Source organism: Falco naumanni, chromosome 4 (assembly GCF_017639655.2).
Source record: "Falco naumanni isolate bFalNau1 chromosome 4, bFalNau1.pat, whole genome shotgun sequence".
NCBI classification, from domain to species: Eukaryota; Metazoa; Chordata; class Aves; order Falconiformes; family Falconidae; genus Falco; species Falco naumanni.
In genome coordinates this window covers 1,999,925-2,023,382 of record NC_054057.1, presented here as the reverse complement: position 1 = coordinate 2,023,382, position 23,458 = coordinate 1,999,925, and the positions used below count along the sequence as shown (strand labels likewise).

At 40.3% G+C, this 23,458-nt stretch overlaps 1 protein-coding gene across 1 annotated transcript in view; it reads left to right on the top strand.

The window, feature by feature from the left end:
- NEK11 (NIMA related kinase 11) overlaps positions 1–23,115 on the top strand; it is an 83,979-nt gene extending 60,864 nt beyond the window's left edge. The window contains 2 exon segments of the mRNA XM_040593482.1: positions 5,295–5,394; positions 22,144–23,115. Coding sequence (XP_040449416.1) covers positions 5,295–5,394; positions 22,144–22,348 — 305 coding nt within the window. The 3' untranslated portion in view covers positions 22,349–23,115.
- Positions 23,116–23,458: the final 343 nt, after the last annotated feature.

Sequence of the window (23,458 nt, the reverse complement as noted above, 5' to 3'; positions counted from 1 at the left end):
TATGGCCAAGGGATTGCCAGTACCAGCCTGTGCCCCACCTCTTGTCATACCATGCCTATAGTCCTTTACACCTTATCCTTTGTCCCCACTTTTCAAGGTATCTGCTGTTGTACCAGGCCTGTGTTTCTCTACATTAATTGAATTTAGTTAGTTATAAATATGTCATTCTGCACAGAATACTACTGTCCATCTAAAAATGGGGGTTGTACAATGCATAATAAGTGGAAATAAAACAAAGTAGCCACAACTACCTGATCGTTAGAAGAGTTGCTGTTAACAGCTTCAACAATTAACTCAAAGTTCCTGGCAGGTCAAGGTAAGTTCAGACAAAGCCTGAAGCATTGCAAACTCACATCCAAGCTTTGTGACATGGTATTGCCTGTGACAATATCATATTACTGGGCTACATAGCTACAACATCATTATAATGGCTACTCCTGAAAAAAGTATGGATTTCATGGCAATAATAGGGCATATGCAGAAATCTGGCCTGGCCAGAATTTCTTGTAGGGTCTCTCATTGTTAAAGGGATTGTGAAAAACTTTATGCCATTTCAAGCAGATGTTAGAGAACATCTGAGTAGCATAAAATGAGAACTATTTTTAGATCACCAAGGGCTGTAATAAAGAGGATGCAATAAATATACATTGTTTTTCCACTGTTGGAGTTTCTGTAGTATAAACCTCAGTGTCGGAGGGTAAAAGGACTTTTGAAGTAACTGAGTTTTCTCCTCAAGAGTTCCCACTGAGTCGCTATAAATACCAGTGGTTTAGTGTGGTACAAGGTTCATTTTGAGTTGGCTATACAGTTCCATGTGGATTGTGTTTGAAATAAGATAGTCCATGCTGACGAAGTTTGAAAAATTGGGAAGATCCCAGAAAAGAACTGCAAAATGCAAGAAAATTTGAAAAACGGTTTTTACAATTTATTGAATCTGCTTAGATTAAATGAGGAGAAGGTTAAAGGCAGTTGGGTCACTTTGATTATAAACTCAGGAAAATACAGCTGATTCTAAGGAGCTTTTTAATCTTGTAGAAAAGGGCATTGTAGGATCTCTTACGTAGCAGTGAAAGCTGAAGAAAGAAATCTGAAACCCAAACAGAAGTCTAATATTCAGTGGAGACAATAGCTTCACAATACATAATGGCTTACCAAGAGATGCAGTAGGTGTCTATCACTAGTTATTCAGTTGTTAGCAGAAATGTTGGTATAGGAATGCCTTTGGGCCATAACGTATGAAAAATCTTACTAGCTAATCATAATCACCTGTTTTAGATGTAAATACTTGTGAATAAATGTCAGCCAGAGGATTTATTTCCCTACAGATCCTTTCATCTTCCCTTTAACAGAGTAGGAAGGATGCAGTGAGAACCTCAAACTTGTGCTCCGTGACCTGAGAGGACAAAGATCTTTTGCCTTATGTTGTTCTCTGCAGTACTGGGCTAGACTCTGGGATGGTATTCATCTTTGAAATGTATGTAGAAAGCCACAATACCTGCTTTTGAAAAGTCAGTGATCTTGTTTCATTTGATTTTGTTTAAAGAATCAAGAATGATATATTGCAAAATGCAAATAGTTACCTGGTCACTTTTTGAAGAATAGTTCCTTTTCCTGTGTTGGTGTGTGGGTAGGCAAGCTGCTTGAAGCTGGGTGCAAAATATATTACTAATCAAGTAACTGCTTTTAAGAAAATACCTCTGATACAGAAGTTGGTGTGGGTTATGAGTCGCCCAAGGAAAATTTTTCGAGGCTTTTTGTGGCAACAGTGTGTAAAGCTTTTAGCAGTTTTCACTGAGAACTCATTTTTGTATGACTAATGACACCTTTGCAGGATCCTACAATCTGTAGTCCTTGCAGGTGCCTCATAGTACCCAGAAAAGAATATTAAATGAGAGGAAGATAGATACTAGTTTGCATGTAGAGAATAAGTTTTGCTTGTCCAGCTGCCAGTGTGGAGAGCAGAAAGAGTAGGAACTATTTAGCCTGGAATCCCAGGAACAAGAAGAAAGATGTCTTTAATAATGAAATATCAGAGGAGAAGGAGGTATTGTAGCAATAGACTGAACTCACTAAGCAGAAAGAGTATGCTGAGCTTTTACTACAGTGATATATCACGTAATAATAGTAATATGAGAATTTAGGTGGGACCTGTGGTTAAATACAATCATAGAATCATTTAGGTTGGAAAAGACCTTTGACGACATCAAGTCCAGCCATTAACCCAGGACTGCCAAGTCCATCACTAAACCCTGTCCCTAAGCGCCACATCTATGTGTTTTTTAAATACCTCCAGGGATGGTGATTCCACCACGTCTCTGGGCAGCCTCTTCCAGTGCTGGACTACCCTTTCCGTGAAGAAATTTTTCCGAATATCCAATCTAAGCCTCGCCTGGTGTAACTTGAGGCTGTTTCCTCGTTTCCTGTTGCTTGTTATCTGGGAGAAGAGACCAACCCCCACCTACCTACAGCCTCCTGTCAGGTAGTTGTAGAGAGCAGTAAGGTCCCCCCTGAGCATCCTCTCCAGGCTAAACAACCCCAGTTCCCGCAGCCACTCCTCATAAGACCTGTGCTCCAGACCCTTCACCAGCTTTGTTGCCCTTCTCTGGACATGCTTCAGCATCTCTGCTTCCCTCTTGTAGTGAAGGGCCCAAAACTGAACAGAATATTCAAGGTGTGGCCTCACCAGTGCTGAGTACAGGGGAACCATCACTGCCCTAGTCCTGCTGGCCACACTGTTTTGCATATAAGCCAGGATGCTCTTGGCCACCTGGGCATACTGGGGGCTCATGCTGAGCTGGCTGTCAGCCAGTATCCCCAGGTCCTTTCCTACCAGGCAGCATTCCAGCCACCCTTCCCCAAGCCTGTAGCACTGCCTGGGGTTGTTGTGACCCAAGTGCAGGACCCGGCACTGAGCCTTGTTGAGCCTCATACAATTGGCCTTGGCCCATCGGTCCAGCCTGTCCAGATCCCTCTGCAGAGCCCTCCTGGCCTCCAGCAGATCAACACTCCTGCCCAACTTGGTGTCATCTGTAAACTTGCTGAGGGTGCACTTGATCTCCTTGGACAAGTTGTCGATAAGGATATTAAACAGGACTGGGCCCAGTGCTGAGCCCTGGGGAACACCACTTGTGACGGGCTGCCAGCTGGATGTAACTCCATTTCCTACCGCTCTTTGGGCTTAGCTGTCCAGCTAGATTTTTACACAGCGTGCTCTTTCTTAAGATAATGTAAAGATTATATTTTCCTTAGACCACTGGTGCTCAGGGCGTCACTTTTTTATTGCTTGTGAAAGCCCCACATCTGGACCTTAATTCTACGCCAACTTGAAGAGGAGTGTGCCGCCTGGTAAGTCATGAGCATTGCTTTGTGCAGCACTTGGGCTTTCTTCAGGGACACCATGAGGATGGCTGAATTTTCCAGTGCTGCTAAAGTAATAGAATGCTTACAGACTCCCTGTAAAAATGCATGGATATGCATGTGTTGTGTTAAAGTAAATGATCAGGAAATGGTTGTTGCATCAATGGGTGAAGTTATTGGTTGCTAGTAGGAACCGAGCTTGTAAATTTTCATCTTTTAAACTACGTTAACTATACCTCAGTTGTAATATTTAGGCATCAGACAGCTGTTAGCCATTAAGTGTAAAGAGAAGTTAGGAAAATGTTTTTAAAAGTCAAATTGTTGTCCGTAGCCAGATAACAGAGTCAGGAATTAATTTCTTCTGTGGTCGCTCTCTATGTCTACTTCCTATCTTCTGACTCTTAAGCACAGCTCTGAATACAGCAGACACTTACAGTGAGTGATTCAGTAGGATCCCTCATGACAGAAAGATTTTATCTCACTATTCAACCTCATGTGATCAGGATTTAGAATCATGTAAGACATAGAAGCTTAACTCTTGGGAAATCCATGGTTACGCATTCCAGGGAAGCATTCAGCACTCTCTGAATATTCTGTTGGAAGTGTCTATTCTGCTCGTAGCGGCAAGGTAGCTTCCAGCTCCCTCTGGCTGTATGCGATCGACGTTAATGCAATCGAAACTAAACCCTAGCCGAGTCCTAGTGAAAAAACCCTGCTAGGAGAGGGAGTGTGTGTTCATGTAGACAAGGCATTGTGTTAATGTGTTTGTGTGGATTTTGGCTTGTTCGTATCCCGTGCAGAGCCCTCCCATGTCTGTGCAGAACGTGGGTCCAGCCCACACATTTACGCAGGATGTAGTTCCACCATGATACATATTCTCCTCTTTTGGCAAGTGAAATCCTAATGCCAAATACTTAGCAAGAAGAAACTAAAATAGCTGCTTTGTTTAGCCTAGGAAATTGACCGTTGAAGTAGGATCTCTTTTTCCAATTATAAAGAAATGAAAGGAATATGCAAAAGGGAAGAGAAGAACTGTGTAAGCCAAAGAAAAAAGGACTGGCACAGGAGAAAAATGATCATGAACTGGCCAATAGAGAAGTTTTGTTGGGAAATTAGAGGAGAGATTTTTAGCCACCAGCTCACAGTGAGGCTCTGGGATTGTCTTCTAGTGGGAACAGGTGGGGCAATAAATAAATAAACTCCTTAGGTTAAGCAGGGACTTGTGTGGTAGAATGACAACATGAAATTGCAGGATATTTGAGCTGACAAACCTGACAGTTCTCTGTGATTCAGCACTTCTGTGTTCCTGTGAATGAGTACAACAATCTGTATTAGGTCTGTAGATACTGGAACAGCCCATGAGGCCTGTAAATAGAGAGAGTGTGCATATATGTATATTTCTCACAGTTACATATATATATATATAGATATAAACATACCTCTGTGTATGTCTATGTAAAAGAGAGTACCTTCATGTGAAGGGGAAAGTGATGTCATAAGTTAAATATTTTCAGTTTACAGTAATAATCAAGCTAAAGGAGAGACTTGCCTGTTAGGAAGAAGGTTCTCACTCTTATCAGTAAGTGCAAGAACAGTGGAGAAAAATACATATTGTGTAAGCGAATTTCATTTTCTTGAATATTCACCTGTCTCAGGACTTCCTTGGGTGACTGTCCTTTCTGTTGTAATGTAATTCCCTGTATGATACACAAAAGGAAAATTGTTGTTACAATTCTGGTACCTTTAAGCTATAAATCTACTTATCCTTCAGAAAGGAGTTGCCCTTAATGTGCATTTAATAATCTAATTCATCTTTAATTAATGTGGCACTACCTTGTGAGAAACGGGAATAGTCTTCCTCCTTCTGACTGTCCTTGACTCTGCAGCAGAGCTCAGGGGATGAAGGTGAATAAGGTTATTGTCTGTGCATTGATTTGTAAGCTCAGGGACTGTCACCGGAGCGTCTCCAGAGGCACCGCAGGGATTCAGAGCTCTCAACAGCACTATGGCTGAGACCAAACTGGAACACATGAGGGAGTAAGTAGCATGTTTATGAGTAACTAATGTTCAGACAAAGAGGATAGATCTGAAAAGCTGCAGAACACAGCAAAGAGTTTTCGTTTTTGAAAAGAAAACAACAATGGTTTCATGTGTTGTTTCCCCACCCCAAAAAAAAACCCTTAAAGTGGATGGTAAGGTATTCTTTACAGACTGGATGCCTGCTTGCCTCCAGAGAGGATGAAGGTTGGCTGTCACTTCTGATTGTTTTCTCTGCACGATCACTGTCATACCCCAGTTTGCCTTCACTGCTGTCAGTGGTGTTTTGAACTTTGCTTGCTTTATTAGCTCAGCCCATGCCCATAAATTACCTGCAGATATTCATGTTCCCACCGTGTTTGTTTCCTCACCCACACTTCATTCATGCCTGGAATGAAATACTAATGGATTTGTTTCACACAATGATACGATGATTTAAACCAAACGTCATTTCAGCTGTTGTCTGGGATTTTCAAATGAGACAGAGGAATTTACATGTGCAGCTCCCTTTGAAACTCATTGTCTAATTGATTTCAGCATCATTGATACCCCAGCTTTATTAATAAAGGTTTAAGTGTCTTAGTGAAACAAAGATCTGTGTTTCCTTCCTAGAATGTAGTAGTCAATGTATCTTGAGCTTTTGTCTTGATTCAGTAATTTCTGGCCTTCCAAGATTTATTGCACCCTAATTTAGGTACTGATCTGATAATCACAATGCTACGTATTATTTCTGAACTCAAATTTTCTTTGCAGTGTTGCAGAATTCAACTGATCTCAGATCGTAAACTTTAAAAAAAAGGCAGTTTTCTCTTGTGTAGGTGGACAGTGCCAACAGTATGGTGGATGTTATCAGAATACAAATAAGTTCAAACAGTTAATAGTAGTACTTATTTAAGTGAATCCTCTAAAGAAAATCAATGCATCCACAACAATGTTGATCCCAATCACTCTTTAAAACAAATTACAGCACCAGATGCACCATGTTTTCAATGGAAATACCAATCGGATTTACCCCAGGTAGAAGTTGTTCAGTTTTATGATATTTCCTAGGGTTTCACTTCATGGCTTAGCCTTTATTGTGCAACTGGTTGGCATCACAGCCTACCACTCTGATTGTTTTCCATTCCCTTTTTATGGAAAATACTTACAAAAATAAAAAAAAAATGCATCACGTTGTGCCAACTAGTTGCAAGGTGAGGTTGTTTAGCCAAAATGTTTAGTCACTAATCTTACAGCCTTCACCTTGTGTTCTCATGGCTAAAGGATAATCCTTAACTATGTGAACTTCATGGTCATTGCCTTTAGAGCTGAGGTATGATTAAATCACTTGCTTCTTTCAAATTCTGTTTTTCCAGTGCTGTTTCATGGTTTCCACAGTTTGTTGGTTCTGATAGGATAAGCATGTATGTAGTGGTGATTGAATGCTGAAAAATTTGGAAGTGCTGTTATATGGTCCTTAGAAACATCACATTTCAGAATAGTTCATAGAACAGCCATCTGCTAATGACAAACCTGATTAACTGCAGTAATTCACATTTAATGCATTAGACTTTGTGATTTTGGAACACTTTTCTGGTAATTGCATCCCTGAATGAGGACAGTCAGCTGGGTCTGTAGACCAAAAGACCCACCCAACTGACATCTTGAGAACTTCCAGCAGACTGTACCCACAACCCATTTTCAAGTTACATTCATTAAGAGAACAAATGAAGGAGGGAATATGTTTTGGGTTTGTTTGTTTGTTTTGGTAAATAAAGGTACAGATCTCTTCTTGTGCACTGTAGCAGCTAGTTTAAAGAAGTCTATCAAAATATCTACTCACATTATTGCCCTTTCTCCTAAATATACTATGACCTTCTTGTTTTCTGAACATGTAAAGGTGAGCAAGTGTGTTAATTGCTTGGAAGTTAGGGTGTTAAATGAGTGAGCATAGTACCTAGCACGCACACACACACAAGGAGATCCCTGCAAACTCTTACATGTGGCCAATCTGCACACAGGGCACAGTGGGAGTTTTCAGTAGTGAGAAGGAAATAACATCTGGCTGCAGAATGGTGCATGGAGTCTCAACTGCTCTGCTCATCCCTCAGCAAACTTCACATGATGTGTTGTATGTCATCCACACAGCAGTGCCACTTAAGGAAGGCTAATATCATTTAGACTTGTGCTGTTCAGTTTTACTCAGGAAGCCACAGACTTACGTTTGGGTCTTCCAGATGACAGCTTCTGAAGAAAGAACGAATATGGGGGTTTTTTGTCTGCAGAAACTGAGTAGCTGGAGTTCTCATGAGGAAACAGAAAAGAAGAACAGGGGGTACAAAGAAGAGCAGGGGATACAATGTGGAAGTGCAGTGAAATCTGTTAGGTGGAAAGTCACTATTGAAAGAGAAATATGAAGGTTTTGGATTTGTACCATTTTCAGATGCTAACAACAGTAGATTATGATGAGGGAGACTCTTTTATGTCACGAATTGCTCAGAAAGTAAGCATTGTGCCTACATATTACAAGTAACATTTAATGAAAGAAACTCTCATTAGCTCTGATTAAATGGTAGATTCATGTAAAGTAATACAGGGTCTAACAGCAAAAGGGCCTTTTAGCCATTTCTAATTGACACTTGAATGATATGGGCTTGCAAACTGCAGCAGGACAGTCAGTTGACAAGATGTGATGTGCACATTGCTTGAGTTATCGCAGTGTGCTGCACTAAATGCATTCTTTGACAGTAGAGAGACTTGTCGTTTATCAGAGTGCCACTTTAAGTAGTTTCTACTGTATTCTTGTGCAGGACTTTATAGAGATACTCACAGGAGAGGGAAGTTCTGCTAAAAGTTTTATAAGAATGTAGAAGGAAGCCACACATGTTCTTGAATATGGTAGGTAGGAGTCCCTCGTCTCCTCCTGTTTTAAATAAAAGAATGACTCAAGCGTAACCTGTAGACAGCCTTATAGTGTTTATGATTCAGTCACCAGCTTCCTTCACTACAATCCCTGAATATTTTCCCCCAACATCTTTTTTCCAATTCCCATTGCACTCTCTGTTCTAGCATTTTGAGTTGCTGTCCTCTCAGTAAAAGTCATGATAAAATCACCTACCCCAGTGACAACAATTTCTGGTTTGTTGTACTTGTTATCAGTATTCGTTATGAAGTTCATAGCAGCAGAGATTTAAATTTACCTTTCAAGTGGAGGTCATTCTCTCTGCAAAAATTTCTACTTCAGTGCTAACTATTTCGATATTGGGATCTTCTGCAGTGTTGATAAGAAATCACCATTTCTTGAACTAGCTCCTGCAAAGGTTATCTTGAACTTTTTCTCATTATGCTCCTTCCCAGCCTTGCATGTTAACAGTGAGAAGTCAAGCAAATACATAAATCAGAGTTGTGTCACTCATATTCCTCATATTGGGGTTTTAGGCTGAGGAATTCTTGGATGCAGGAAATAGGAGGAGCTGTTTCTTGGTGTTTTCTGTCCTGCCCACCATCTCATTCTCATGGTGGTTTGCATCCTTGATAGTACTGGGTAAGTTGGTGCATGCCTCAGTCTGAGAGGCTCTACTTTCACATGCTGTCCAGAGCCAAATTGTCTTCACCAGAGAGACCCATGAAGAAAAGCTAATGATGGTCCCACTGATGCTCCCCTATAGAGACTTTCTAACTATACGTCTCAGAAAAGAATCATAGTGTTCTTCAGAAACAGCTCCTCAAGCCGAAGCATTTTTTCCCCCATCAGATCAAATTGTTATAGCAGCTATTCCTTTTTTCCCCTCTGAGGTCCACGCTGCTTGTCAAAGTCTTTTTTACAAGATGTCAGAAGGCTTGGCAGTACCTGTTGTCTGAATGATTGGCTTTGTCCCTAAGGAAAGCCTTTAGAAAGAAGAGTCATTGTAGCTAACACTAGCTTGTTTTCTGCCAGCTTCTGAAAAACTTAGTAGGCAAACTCTCCAGACTTGGGCTAACAGCTCTGATAGCTTGTAAGAGGCTAAAGAGGTCAAAATCTACATTAAAAGAGACAGACCACCTTGTTTAGATCTCTAGCTGAAAAAGTTTTTCTACTTCTTTTCAGCTTACAGTATCTTACTATGAGGCGGCTCTTTCCAAATTTTTTACCACCTCAGACACAGTTTGACTGCAATGAAGGGCCTGGCAGAAGTACAGAAGCCTATGCAAAGTCTTACGATGCATGCTTGACATCTCAAGTTTGTGCAGGTTTTCATGATCTAAAACAGAAAAGCAAAGGTGAGAAATATGACAAGAGTGTGCAGAAATTTGTGGACAACAAGCTTTATTAGGGGTTTTGGTGCAGCTGGCCGTACTCACATTTGCACCTCTCTATATTACGTAGCATTTGTATCCCAGGTCTCCAGTGAGTGAAGGCATCGCCTTGAAGCCTCTTCAGTACTGTATAGCAAAATTCATTTCTTGGGCTTTGCAAAACCATGATTTGTGTTTTACAGAGTAAGGATAATTTTTGAGTAATGGAATAGCCATGGAATAGAATGTATATCTTGTTCTCTCTTTTCTGAAAATATAAAAAGGAATAAAAATGTAGGAAATGAAGAAAAAAACCTTAGTACAGAGTGCTTTGTTCTCCTTTGTGGAGGTATCTATGAATATATACAATGAGTCATTTTAATAGCCATGAACTTTAAGATGCAGTTTAGAATTCAATAAAATGTATGTCAGTAAAAGGAAGAGGCTTTTATGCCCCGAATTTTAAGTAAATTAAAATCCTTTAGCACAGCAGTAAGCACCTCTTAGTCAGTCCCTGAAGTCTCACACACAGCAGCATACCATGATCAGGCAAAAGACTTCATCATCACCCGCTGAGTGTAAGTAAAGCCATCTTTCAGAAGTCATGGAGAAAAGGCATTTGGTGATACTTCTGTTCCGTTCCTGTGAATACTACTGGTTTAGACTCATGAGCAGTATGCATATATACTTCTTGTACTTGTGACTTTGGTATCAGCTGTAATGTTTATCTTAAAAATTCAAAAAGAAAGGTCATACTGAAGTCATTGGATAGGTACTGGATATTCTTTAAGATAAGTAGTCCTAAAATGCCTGAAGGATAGAAGACTTACTCTGCGTTTGGTTTTGCACATTTTTTAACAATTGCATGACATTGAGGGCAGCTTTAGGCGGAGGCAAAAGCAACAAAGAGAAAAGCTAATCAGTTTTTTAGGCTTCCGTAAAAAAAACTTATCAGTGACCTTTTAATTGGCATTGACTGTCAGGTGGAAGGTGTCATGATGTAGACATAGATGTGGAATTCACAGACAAAAGATGTATTTGGTGAGGAAGTTTATTGACACTGTCTGAGCTATGACTGTTTTTTGCAGACATATAGAGGACAGTATTCTTGAAGGTATTGATCCTGAAATGTTTTTGAGCATGAAATTTCCTTTTACACACACCACAGTTGTTCTGTTCAGCACTCCATTTTCTGGTAATAATTTCTTTCTGGTTATCCCAAGACATCTTACAGTATAACTGTAGCTTTTTGCTTCTTATGAGCTTAGCCAAAGTATTGCTTACTTATCCATCCTCCTCACCAGTCTTTCTCACATTTCATTTTTAAAGGCCAGTCTCCATCTCTTAATTGTTTAGGGCCGGATGAGCTCACTGTGAAACACATCAAACATCTTAGCCCATGAGTTTCTTTTTCTTTTCCTGTTGATCTGTTTCAAGGTAATTGCATAGCTGCCTTCCAGACCCAGATTTGAAGGTCTGAAGTATTTTGGTTTTGCTGTTCACTTTACAGGCATGTGAAATAAGAATACAGTAAAACTAGCTGGGAATGCTAGGAGAGTTGAACCTGCCTTTATGTGACCAAGCTGGGAACTCGGTTCTTGGTTCCTGTCAGGGAGAAGTGAGTGAATGCTCCCAGCTTGTGAGTCCTTGCAGTCCTAGGGCAACAACTGAGAAAGGGGAAAAAGTGAGTACTGGACTCTTCCTGCCAAAGAAGAAATGAAGGTGAGCAAGGCAGTGGCTGCTGCCCAGAAGCGTAGGAGTCCTCTGCAGCAGAAGCAGTAGTTTCCCCCTCAAGGCTGAAGCTGGAGCTGATGGTCTAATGCCCCAGGCATTTTCCATGGGTTTTCATTCAACTTCTTCCCATTGTCCGTGCTGTTCCCCTTTCCACAGCAAAAATGGGCTGCCTCTCTTGTTGTGTTGGCCCTCTGTCTTTTACAGTTCTCCATTCCATCCTGCGTCTGGGGATGGGAAGAGCACGTCACCTGCTGATGCCATCATTTCAGCAGTTCTTAGCAGCTTTACGTTCGTTATGATGTACTTTGAAAGGAATAAAGAGAATAAACTTGGTGTTTGAGGTAGTGAGTGATTCTACTAGGGCATGGTTAAACTCTGATCTATTTTCTTGGGATGCTCATCCTGGCACTCATTTTGTGCATTACTTGAACCCCAGGTCCAACTCTTAAAGTGTAAGATTTTGTGAATTTACTTAGATATGTAAAGAAAACTCAGTCAGCTTCTCTACTAAGCTGCATGCCATAGATCTGTGAGCCATTCTGTTATCCTGAATTTTTAAGGATTTCTTTTTTTTTAAGTGGACAGTAATGTCGTAATTGCTTTAGCACTACAGAGAGTTTTTATCCAGTTTGAAAATTGTATTCCAGTAGAAAACCACATAAAATGGTAAGTATAGACTCATTAATTTTAAAATGTCAAGTAGCCCCAAACACTCAAAACATTAGAAGAATTAGACTGATACATCTTTATGCTTTGCACAGAAAGCATGATTTCCCTCATTTCTCGTGCTGTGCATACATAATGCATAGATTGAGCTGTTCAGTTTTCTAGCGCCTTGATTTTGTCAGTAGTTTAAAAATGGGAGAATGCTTTCATGTGGCTTTAATTATATAGTCTGGTTTTGATATGGAAGCACTTGAAGAATCTTGACAGTGTTTACTAGATGCAGCATTGTGACCTTGGGAGGTTTACAGAGGCACTTGGGAGAAATATAGGTAGGGATTAGGCAAAGGGCATTCACCAAACCCTTGCCAAGACTACTGATGTTTACCATTCCTGCGTTGCTTCTGCCTTCATCTGCTTGCTACTCTAATGCTGTACTTGTCTATAAGAAAAATCTGTCCTTTTCCTTCTTTCCTTCACCACATTTTTACTCAGTCATCAGATAGTGATTTCTTTCTTTTGTACATGTAAGTCTTTAAGATATACATCTCATATTCCCCATGTGGAAGGAGGTGAGCAATGTTGGTATCATTAAAAAATAGACCATGGGGTAGAACACCAGAGACTGGGCAACATGCAAACTGTCTTGTGTGAAGGAGAAGTTAGCAGACCCAAACCACTGCATTTGCCATTCCTACAAAGGGAGCAGCTGCCACTTCTGAGAGCGTAGCAGCATCAGGGGTGACTCTGTTGTATGTTATGACTGTTACATTTCTGTAAATGTTATTAGAAATCTTCATTATTCTTTTATATGCCATATTTTCAGGTATCTAGATGTGCAATTATTTGATTTTCCAAGAGATATGAGACAAAGGAATGGCCAGGGTCCAATTTTGAAAAGTGTTCAGGTATTAATTGTTTACATTTGGAAAAAAAATAAAAGGACTAGACTGCTGTCTGCGTCTTTAAATGCCCAAATAGCTCTGTGAAGCTTGTCTCATTTTGATTAAGAGCCAGAAGAAACTAAATGCCTAAACCTTTCTAGGCCTTTCTGAAAGTCAAAGGTCTGCTGTCCATAGTTGGTAATTGCTTTTCTTTCTTTCTCTATATTATAGTGTAGTCATGGGATTGTATGGCTCTGCCAAAATGTGGGTTGACTTTAGTTCTGGTTTGTGCTATCAACTTCTTCAAGGGCTACAGATGTGTAAAGGGACCTGAGAGAAGTTGTGGCCTTAATCTGCCTACCTTCAGGCCCCTTTGAGTGGATATAGATGTGAACTAAGCCAAAATGGTTGATGTACAAAAACTTTACACGTTTTTTTGTGTGTATATGTTAATATCTATTTTTATGTGTATGTATATATGTGCATATATACTCGTCATAACTGGGTATCTCAGGATCAACAGTAGTTGGGGTTTTTTTAGCTTTTAAAATGTCTTTTTGATTGGATTACTTAAAAGTATTATTACTTTTATGATAACTTTGTATGGTTGTTGAGCATAATTCAGCTCTCAAGTGCTGCTTCATCTCCCTCTGCTGTTGCACAGTACACAAGCCCAGCTGAAAGTTTTTTTAGTAAATTACTATGGGGCTTGTGATGTTTCTATCAAGAATTGTCCAGCTCCATACCAGCTGATTACATTAATCTCTCCATCGATGCACTTGACATGTTGACAGCATTTTAATGAGACTGGCTTATTGATAACTCAGAAATGTGTTGTTTTCCAGCCAATAGTAACATTTAATACAATATGGCTAAAGGCAATGCTCGCATTGAGCAAAAATATATGTAGTAGTGTCTAATATTGTGATTGTTTCATTGAAATGCATAAATCTGTATTTTTTCCTTTCTCTGATGGGCAAATTGTTAGTTTTGTAACTGTCATTTTGGTGTGAGACCCTAAATCAGGAGAGACCCCCCAAAAAATTCAAGCCATGTAAAAGGAGATCAGCATTACCTCTGAATTACCACACAGCTGAATAAAAGATTGCAGTTTTATTCTTAAACTTGTATGACAACTGTATATAATTGTTGACTTTTCAGAGATAACTACTGTATGCTTGCATGCCCACATTCAAGAAGCAGCTGTATATTTTCTTGCTCTTCAGACACATGTGTCTAAAACAAATGCATTGACAATCAAAGCAAATGGCATCAGATATGTGTTAAATGTGCCTTGAATTTTTGCTTGATCTTTATCAGTGATGCTGAATGAGTTAAACTGATGATTTTTCAAAGATTCTTTGTATGCCATGACACTGTTAAAAACCAGGATGATGTTTAAAATAATATTAGCAAGGCTAGGAAATCTCAAAATGTGTATAAAGAGACTGCTGCCGGGGGAAGCGTGTTTCAGGTAATTCTTCATGGCCACTAAATGGTATCATTTTCAACTGTTTTCCCCCTGAAGAACAGCTCCACATAAGCAAACTTGGTTTTCATTTTTAATATTGGCAGTAAATTTGTTAATATAGGAAGACTAAAATTGAAATAGTCAGGTTTGATTTAAATGATCATGTTTTGTTGTGATTTGGTGGTTTTTTTCTGTGGGAAAACCTGAAAAATCATTTCCTCTTTTGACAAACTATATTCTAAATCTGTAGTAGCTAGCATTCAACTAGCAGCTCGAAATTCTAAGTAACACTTCTTCCAAGAGCAGATGTCAGCTTCAATTCCTATTTTACAAATTCATTTATGTCAGAAAATGAGATGCATGGAGAATATTATTGTTGATATTTTTTCAGCTGTGTGTCTACAGCTTTTAATAATAAGATCCTGCTTAGCTCATGGGAAAACATGTCCTAAATATGCTTTAGATTTTGCAGGTCTTTGAAGTAGGACATTGGAGAGTTTTGTTTGTAATCATATTAAGGTGCTTTAATTCAGGAATTATGAAGTAATTAAGGTTGAATTATGAAAATTATCATTGTGTCTTCAAGTGAAGAAATTTTCATTCAGTAATATGACAAAAGTCGAAGTCCATTGAGACTTGAAGGTGAAGTTAGGGGCTAATATTAGCAATTCAGATTTTCTTTTACTAGCTTTTATATAATAATTCTTTAAATTTCCTTTTTTTTTTCCTTTTAATTAAGCCCTTTTCTTAGACTTTGCCACACTTTTCACATTCCCAAGATGAAACAACTGTCAGAACTAGAAAGGTATTGCCCTACCTTTAGAAATAAGTTCCTAAAAAATAAGTCACGGAACTTGTAATGTGCTTCTCCTAACAGATCTCAAAGGGTCTTTAGAAAGCAACAGACAAACTTTGCTGCAAATGCAATTTTGAACCTAGAGCTGTTTCTTTCAAGTTTCAGCGTCGTTTTAATCGTTCATAATCAGTAATGCCAACATACTGAATGACAGGAAGATAACCTGAGAGGAAAGGGACCTTTTGTGTGGTAACTGAGATAAACCTGTTTGTTTACTGAACCATGAAATGCGGTAGCAGATGATCCTAAGATTTTCTGGTACAGTTAGAAAACAATATCTTGTATGAGATCAAAGATAGACAATTCCCTGATTCTTTTGCAAAGTAATTTCAGGAGATAAATGTAACACTTTTTCACCAAGATTCAGGTTACTACTGGTTAGCTGCAAAGTGGCATGATAGTACTCTATTTTAAAGAGAAGTATAAGGTTAATAGATTCATGCTTAGAAATAGCATGTTCAGGGACAAATCAGAGTTGGATGTAATAGTAAGTAATACTGCTGGACTCCATGGGGATACTCTTGAGTTAAGGAGAACAGAATTTAGTGACATCTGCTGAAATTAATCTTTCAGAGATCCCTACACTTCCTTTTACACCCTGTGAGCCCTTATCACAATGGATGTGTGTCCTATTTTACAATATGCTTGTTGGTGTAGGATGCAGACAGCCTGGCTGCATCCAAAAGGATAAATAAATGCCCACTGGAATAGGTATTCCATGTCCAGAAAGCTGCTCTTTTAAGGTTTGCCTTGAGGTAGCCACGAGTGACAGTCGTATTTTGAAATAACTTAATTTTCTGTGGTTGGCTTAGGAGCTGTGTGTTTGTTGCCTGTTATAGCAGAGGTGAGATGTTATTGCTGATGCCTGATCCAGAGGGACTTCCATGGTGTTATTCTGGTGTGCTCAGTAGTGACTTGTGCAGAGCACGGGGCAGCTGCAGAGCCTCTCCTGGCTCCTGAGCACGGACCATGCCTCAGCTGCCTGGACGCACTAGTGGAAACTCAGTGTTTGTGACCAAAACTGCTGCTTCCTTTTAGGGGTGGATGAGGGAAGGCAGAATGGTTTTAAATGATAGTTACTATCATGTTGAATGACATTTGAAAGTGAGAAGCCGAAAACCCCTTTAGCTGCTGATTTGTGTCGCAGTTATCCTTCAAGGCAGGCAATGACAAGCTGTTGAGAGATATTAACCCAGCTGCTAACACCCATGGAGGAGTGCAAAACTTAAGCATTAATCTTGTTTTGGGGCTTTTGTCAGTGTTGCATAAAGGAAGGTGTATTGTAATTGATCTCCAAACCAGAAAGGAAATGTCAGTATGTAGCTAGTAGTGGAATAGTCAAAATAAAGACCCATGGGATAATAGAAAAGTCTTTTCACCCAGGGAAAGATTTACAACTTCCTCAGCCTGTTGAGAGCACAACATTATTATATTGTCAAATTTTAGTAATTTTGCACTGATGTGTAGGAAATCTGCTACAAATCACCAGATAGCCTGCCCAGATCCACTAAATGACTTGGAACCTTTTTAGACACCCTGAGTATAAAATTACAGTTCTCAAGGCTTCTGTTTAGCTCCCCTCTAACACTGGCAGCGAGTCAGAGTGCTAAGTGCCTATGATTTTGCTGATACTCGTACTGCTTCTCACATGCTTGGAAGCACCTTACCCTTGATAGAACCAAGTCCCTATCTCATGCCCAGATCCCATCAGTAGCCACAAATCAGATATCTGCCTCCGTAGCCTTTGGGGCTTGCCCCAGCTGATTTTCTCCAGGTGTGGACTGAGTGCTGCACAAAAGCTTGCAGCAAGATGTGGTGGTTTTTTCAGACCACAGCTTCCACAGATGACAGTGTGGGGACTGGCAATATCTGCTGTCCAGCCAGTAGGCAGGTGGTTGCAGCCTACCTCCAGGCTGTGCAGGTCCCCAGCCCTGTGCCTTCTCTGCCTAGAGCATTGCTACTGCTCTCTGCAGCCAGGACTGAGGGAACTAGGGATCGCTGTTGAATCTCTTGCAGTTTGCATGAGAAAGCACACTCTCTGGGCACTCACACACATGTGGTAACCTGGATTTCAGTCCCAAGGACTGAAGGACTCCAAGGACTGCTCATACTATTTTATTCAGGGAGTTTTTCATGCAAATAATATTTGCACATACTTCCAGTGTTGTCCATAGTCCTCAGTCTATCCAGAGTTATCCTCCATCATTGCACATGTTCTTCTGTCCCAAGACATCTGCTTTCATACAAATCAGAATGGAAGTGAAGGAGTGTCCTTTGTCCCCCAGTCTGGTGATTATGGTACTGCTCTGGGAGGCATGTGTTTGAATCTTGTCCTTCCCCCAGGTTTCCAATTTTCTGGGTAAATGCTCTAACCATGGTCTCTATGTGTTCATGTTGAAGTGCAGCGACTTCTGGGTGGGCAGAGGTGATTCCCAACTTCAGTAAAGCCAGAGAGGTGTCAGATTTAGGATATGCCTTTCTTCACTTGTGGTGGGCTCATGTTTTGGGTCAATGCCTTTCTGGGATTGCCTGCATTGTACAGGGAGCATAGGGTTCAACTAGAAAGCTGTGAATTTCATTGCTTAACAAGATGCTGAAAAGTTAGGAAACAGGATGCTCCAATGCCAGCAATGAATCCCTCCACATATGGAAGCCTCTGTAACAGTGAAACAAGAGAAAGAACAACCTGAGACATGACATTTAAGCACATTAGTGTATGTCATCCTGGGTGAGTCCATTGGTTGGTAGAGCCTGATGTAGCTTCTTTGATTTCAGCATAGCGAAAAACAGTTTAGGGCAGTGTGGGATGGGGTTGTGGCCCACAAAGTTTGTTACAGTAATGAAATCCCAGATGTCAGGTATCCCCTTTGCTCATGTACTCATGGCTGAGAAAGAAATGATGGCTCATTTCTGGCAGAAAATAGTGCGTTTGTAGGTAAGCGAGCTATAAGACAACAGAAAGAGAATAAATCAGAAAACATGGCCAAATGGGAGTGTAAGTGTGAGCTCTGTGCTTGTTCTCACAGCACATTTGGTGGTAAGGCTTTTAACCATTTCAATACAGTGATGCAGGTGTCCTATATTTCATGTGAAATAGAAGTAACTATAAACAGAAGGGCACTGCAAAATCCGTAATTGTGCCTTTGTAGGACTTTGCATGGATAGACAAATATCCCCTAGCACAGGACTGAGGCCGTAATGGGCAAACCTTGCTTTGCAGGAAGCCACCTCCTCCCTCCCTCCATCAGGATGATAGATTCACTCAGTAACATCTATTTGACATTTAGTGTCTTAGATCCCACATGTCTACCTCTGTGACAGAAAAAGCATGATGTGGTAGCAGACTCACATTAATGCAGCTCTCAAGTCCAAACAGAGCCTGATGTCTTCTTTTGTAATAGCAAGTTGTAATTTTTGTTACCTACCCCTTAATTTTCAACCTGTGAACATTTTTCCCTGATTCTATTATATCAGCTATTATACAGATTAGCCTATTTGCATGCTCTGCCAAGCTTAACCAAAAAGATTCAACTCTGCAGGTCACATTTATTAGCAGAAGGAATACTCCCAAGGTACGTTTGCTTAATTTTTCATCTCTAAATAGAGAGGATTGCCAAAAAATTAAGCATCCTTGTCTTAAGAGGGAGAGAGGAGTCAGTAAAGACATTGATGAAGTAGCAGTGATTTCAAAATAGCTTCTCATGTGTTGAGTTTTAACCATTGGAGAGAAATACTGTGGTATTTCAGATTAAGTTTTGTGAAGAAATGTACATTATGTGCCAAACAAATCCCTACTTAGCTTCCTGTGGTAATCTGATTCCTAGGTTTTGAGTATCTGATAATAACTTCCAACAGTTTTAGTTTTCCCCTAAACAGCACTGTTGGTAGAAAAAAATGCAGTTTCTAGTTACGGGAAGCAGGACTGAGTCGGGTCTGGACCTGCAGAGCTTCCAGCTTGGCCCTGTGGCTTCTGATCCTGGGTCTTGGCTTTCTCTGCCCCAAGCTCTCAATCCACCTCTGTGTCAGGAGCCAGCAGGGAGTGGTAATGTGTAGGCAAAGGGGAGATCTCAGCTGGGCATGACTGAGCTGCAGAAAAGCAGAGAGCAGGTGGGTGTGAGGAGAAGTGTTTCCTCCTTCTGAGATCAGAGCAGACATCTAGGATAACAAGTAAAAATACCATATTGGCTGTATTGTCCGTTTTTACCAGCAGTAGGTCCTAATTTATATAGCAACAGGATTTTTCAGAAGTCTCTTACATGCTAGTGAAGTGGTTCTGTATTACTGAGGAAACTGTATATGTTTTCATATCAAATGAAGTCTGAGAAACAATAAAGTAAAATTCTTTGCAATGGTTTTCTAAGAATGGAGGAATTTTCATAACGTGGAAATTTTACTGACTGCAGTCTCACTATAACAATGTTATTACTCAGCAATAACAGGATGCCCACAGATGAAACAGGAATTCACCCCTTTAGGTGAATTACGCTATCAGGTTAGAACAGTTGGCCTTACCCTGGTGTTAGATATGTAGCAAAATCAGTACAAAATCGGCAAAAAAAATACAGTTGGAGTATGGGATGTTGCTGGAGGGCGGTGTGCGTGTTTTACCATTTAAACTGCCTTCGGGGAGTCTTGTGCATGCTCCTCTGAAGACACGATCTGCTCGTGCCTGAGGCTGTGCCAGCAAGCACACTGTGTGCAGAAGCAGGGAGCAGCTCAAAGCCCCCATCAGGGACAGTCTAGACAGTAAATACTGTAAAAGCATGCTAATCCTTTCTAAATAATAGGCAGCTCACTGCTGGAGTGATAAATGAGGCAGTTCCCATCCTGGGACAACTCTGGGGGCCATTTTTCTCAGTTTTCCATTACATTTTCTCAGTTTTCCATAGTATAAATTTGTAGAAAGCAGTGTGTGACAGAGAGTCAGTGGTAAGGGAACATGAGCACAAATATCCAGGCTGAAATTTTGGAATACTGTGCAGTTCACTTCCTTGTACCTCCTTTTTTGTCTAGAAGAATTACCACCAAACAAAGTGTTAAGGTATCAAATGTTTTAACATGCTAGAGACACGATATGTATAGTGCTTGAGAAATACAAGAGAGCATTAGAATCTCAGATAGCATTAGTTATTTTAGTATGGAGGGAACATTTGTTGGAGAAACCTTGTTCAGATATGCTGAGAAGCTTTATTGAACAGGTCTTCATGCCATGATGGATTTCCTGAAAAAGGAGCGATTGCCCTATCTAAAACCCCTTGAAATCCTAACAAAATGCTAGTGGAAGGAAAGGCTGCTTACCACAACTTTACCCAACCAAAAGAAGACATTTTTAAATGCAAATTAAAGATGTTCGTGCAAGGTGATCCCAAATAGTCCAGCTTACTTTCTAAGTGAAGAGCATCATCACCCCTACAATGTGCAAGTTTGAACTAACAGACAATCAAATCTCAACTGCTCTGACATATAAGAGTTTAGTGAAAGAAAACAACACAAATCCTGTGGCAGACGTGTGCAAAGCAGGTAGATAGTTTGTGATATGCTGAAGGAAAATTAATCCAATATATTAATCAAAATATTATGAGCCCATCACTGAATGGAAAATTTTATGTTACCTGTGGCTTGTGATACATGAATTTAAAGGTGTTTGCCTTTAGAAAAAGAAGTGCTGTTCATTGTCTTGTAGTTTGCAGATGGCTTTTCTTTATAAATTATAGCATTAAGATCCTGTGAGTGTATTCTTTGTTGCCGAGTTACAGGTGTGTCTTCAGATAAAAGGAGAGTGCTGCAGGAAAAGAAAAAGATGTCAGTTGGCTTATGCTGAGCTTGTACAATGGTTTCCTTGTTATATGATAGAAACGAAAATAAAGCAATGAATCCTGCAATGTGTTTGTTCATATAAAATGCCACTGGTGTATGGCTACTGGGGTTGCTCATTTTGGCTTGGATGAAATGCAGAGGCAATAATACATGTGTGTATACCAGGTTTCCTGTAGGTAAAACAGTACGTCAGATTCAGCATGAAAAGGAATCTTGGTTTGTAACAAGGATGATGGCCATGCTTCCCATGACATTACTATGGCCAGGTTTTTACTCCTGGGCTTTTTATATAACAATCAATCACAGAGAAATTCCCCAGGAGACTTTAGTTCCTTGTACTGTCAGACAAATTGTTGTAGTTTAACCCCGGCCGGCAACCAAGCACCACGCAGCCACTTGCTCGCTCCCCCCCAACCCAGACGGATGGGAAGGAGGATTGGAAAGGAATGTAAAACTCAAGGGTTGAGATAAGAACAATTTAATAAGTAAAGCAAAAGCTGTGCATGCAAGCAAAGCAAAGCAAAGCATTCATTCACCACTTCCCATGGGCAGGCAGGTGTTCGGCCATCCCCAGGACAGCAGGGCTCCATTACTCGGGAAGACAAACACCATAATGCCAAATGTCACGTCCCTCCCCTTCCTTCTTCCCCCAGTTTATATGCTCAGCATGACATCATATGGTATGGAATACCCCTTTGGCTAGCTTGGGTCACCTGTCCTGGCTGTGTCCCCTCCCAATTTCCCATGCCCCTCCAGCCCTCTGGCCGGCAGGGCCCAAGAAACCAAAAAGTCCTTGATTTAGTATAAATATCACCCAGCAACAAATAAAGCCATCAGTGTGCTATCAACACTGTTCTCACATCAGAGCCAAAACACAGCACTGCACTAACTACTAAGAAGAAAATTAACTCTATCCCAGCTAAAAGCAGGACACAAATAAAGTGCATCATTATATCATGTTAATCAAAGGTAGCTACAACATTTAGAAAAAATCAGTATGAACTATTGCTTGTATTAATATCTAATGCGAATTAACTTTTACTTGATCTTTATGTAATATTTATCCCCAGATCTGCCATTGAGAAGCTGGGAGTGGAATTTTTTGAGACCGTGTACAGCTATCTCAAGCAATCGAGACAGCAGAACGCCAGTGAGGTGGAGATCAGGAGACGTCTGGAGAAACTGGTTTCTAGAGCAAGCGACTGCTTTGAAGTGGATCAGCTTCTCTACTTTGAAGAGCAGCTACGGGCTTCAGAATCACGTCTTCAGGTGTAAAAGGTGTGTCAGTAACAGCACTGGAAAGGCAAGGAGGTGTGAAGATGCTGAGCTGCCTTCCTCAGGCCAGCAAGCGTGGGAGGTGTTTGGAGGAAACTGCTGAAGGTAACGTAGTACACAAGCATGTGGGTGAACTCTATTTGAGAATCCAGACGGCAGTGAGAACTGGGTAAATATGGTACAGATTACAGGGGCAGGAGGAAGAGCAAATGTTTGTGACATTCGAGAGGAGGATTCACTGTTACCAGAGTCCCCTTTTTTCACCACTTAAGGCATAAAGAAAGGTGTTCTGGGCCTGGGCCAGGTGTCAATCCTGCCCTCAGACATCCTGGCAAAGCTGCATCTGATGGAAATGGGGTTAGACTCCAGCTGCTGTCGATTACCCGGCACTTAACTGGTCCTCATGACATTTGAGCCCGTATTTTTTGTACTTACCCTTGAACATACATGGCCACTAATTGTCTTGTTATTATTCATTGTTCAAAAGGACTGCATTTAATCTGTGTGACTTTCAAAGGAACTGTGAAATACATGCATACGTGTATATTTATATTCATGCTCACCTACGCAGAGAGAGGTATGTATATGCATAGAGGCAGAAGGATGTCAGGCCATATACCAAATGCATGTGCATGTGTAGAGACAGATGTGAGGCCTGAGCTATAGCCAACTATGTTAGATAGAAATCCTTACTGCGACTTCTAAGAGTTTTGGATCAAATTCATTGTACACAGATGGAACAATAAACGTGGGGGTTTTTGCTTGCACATAGTTACCATTAATGTTTTTTCTTAGTGCTTATAATCCTTTCTTCATATGCATCACACTTTTGCTGATGTCAGCTGTATATCATGCTCTGATTACATACCTGATGTTTTCCTTTTACCTCTTCTTTATTCTGCATACTGAGCTCCTTCATCCATCTGTGTAAAACACTAAAAGGTAACAAAGTGGTACAATCCATAAGGGAATCTCAGATGAACTGTGGACCAAATTAATTTTAGGCATCAAACCATTATCATAATCCTTATAATTCCTGCTTTTATGCCACAACTCTTAAAGGACTCAGGGGCTGAATTAAATAAATTAAAATAAATTAATAATATGAAT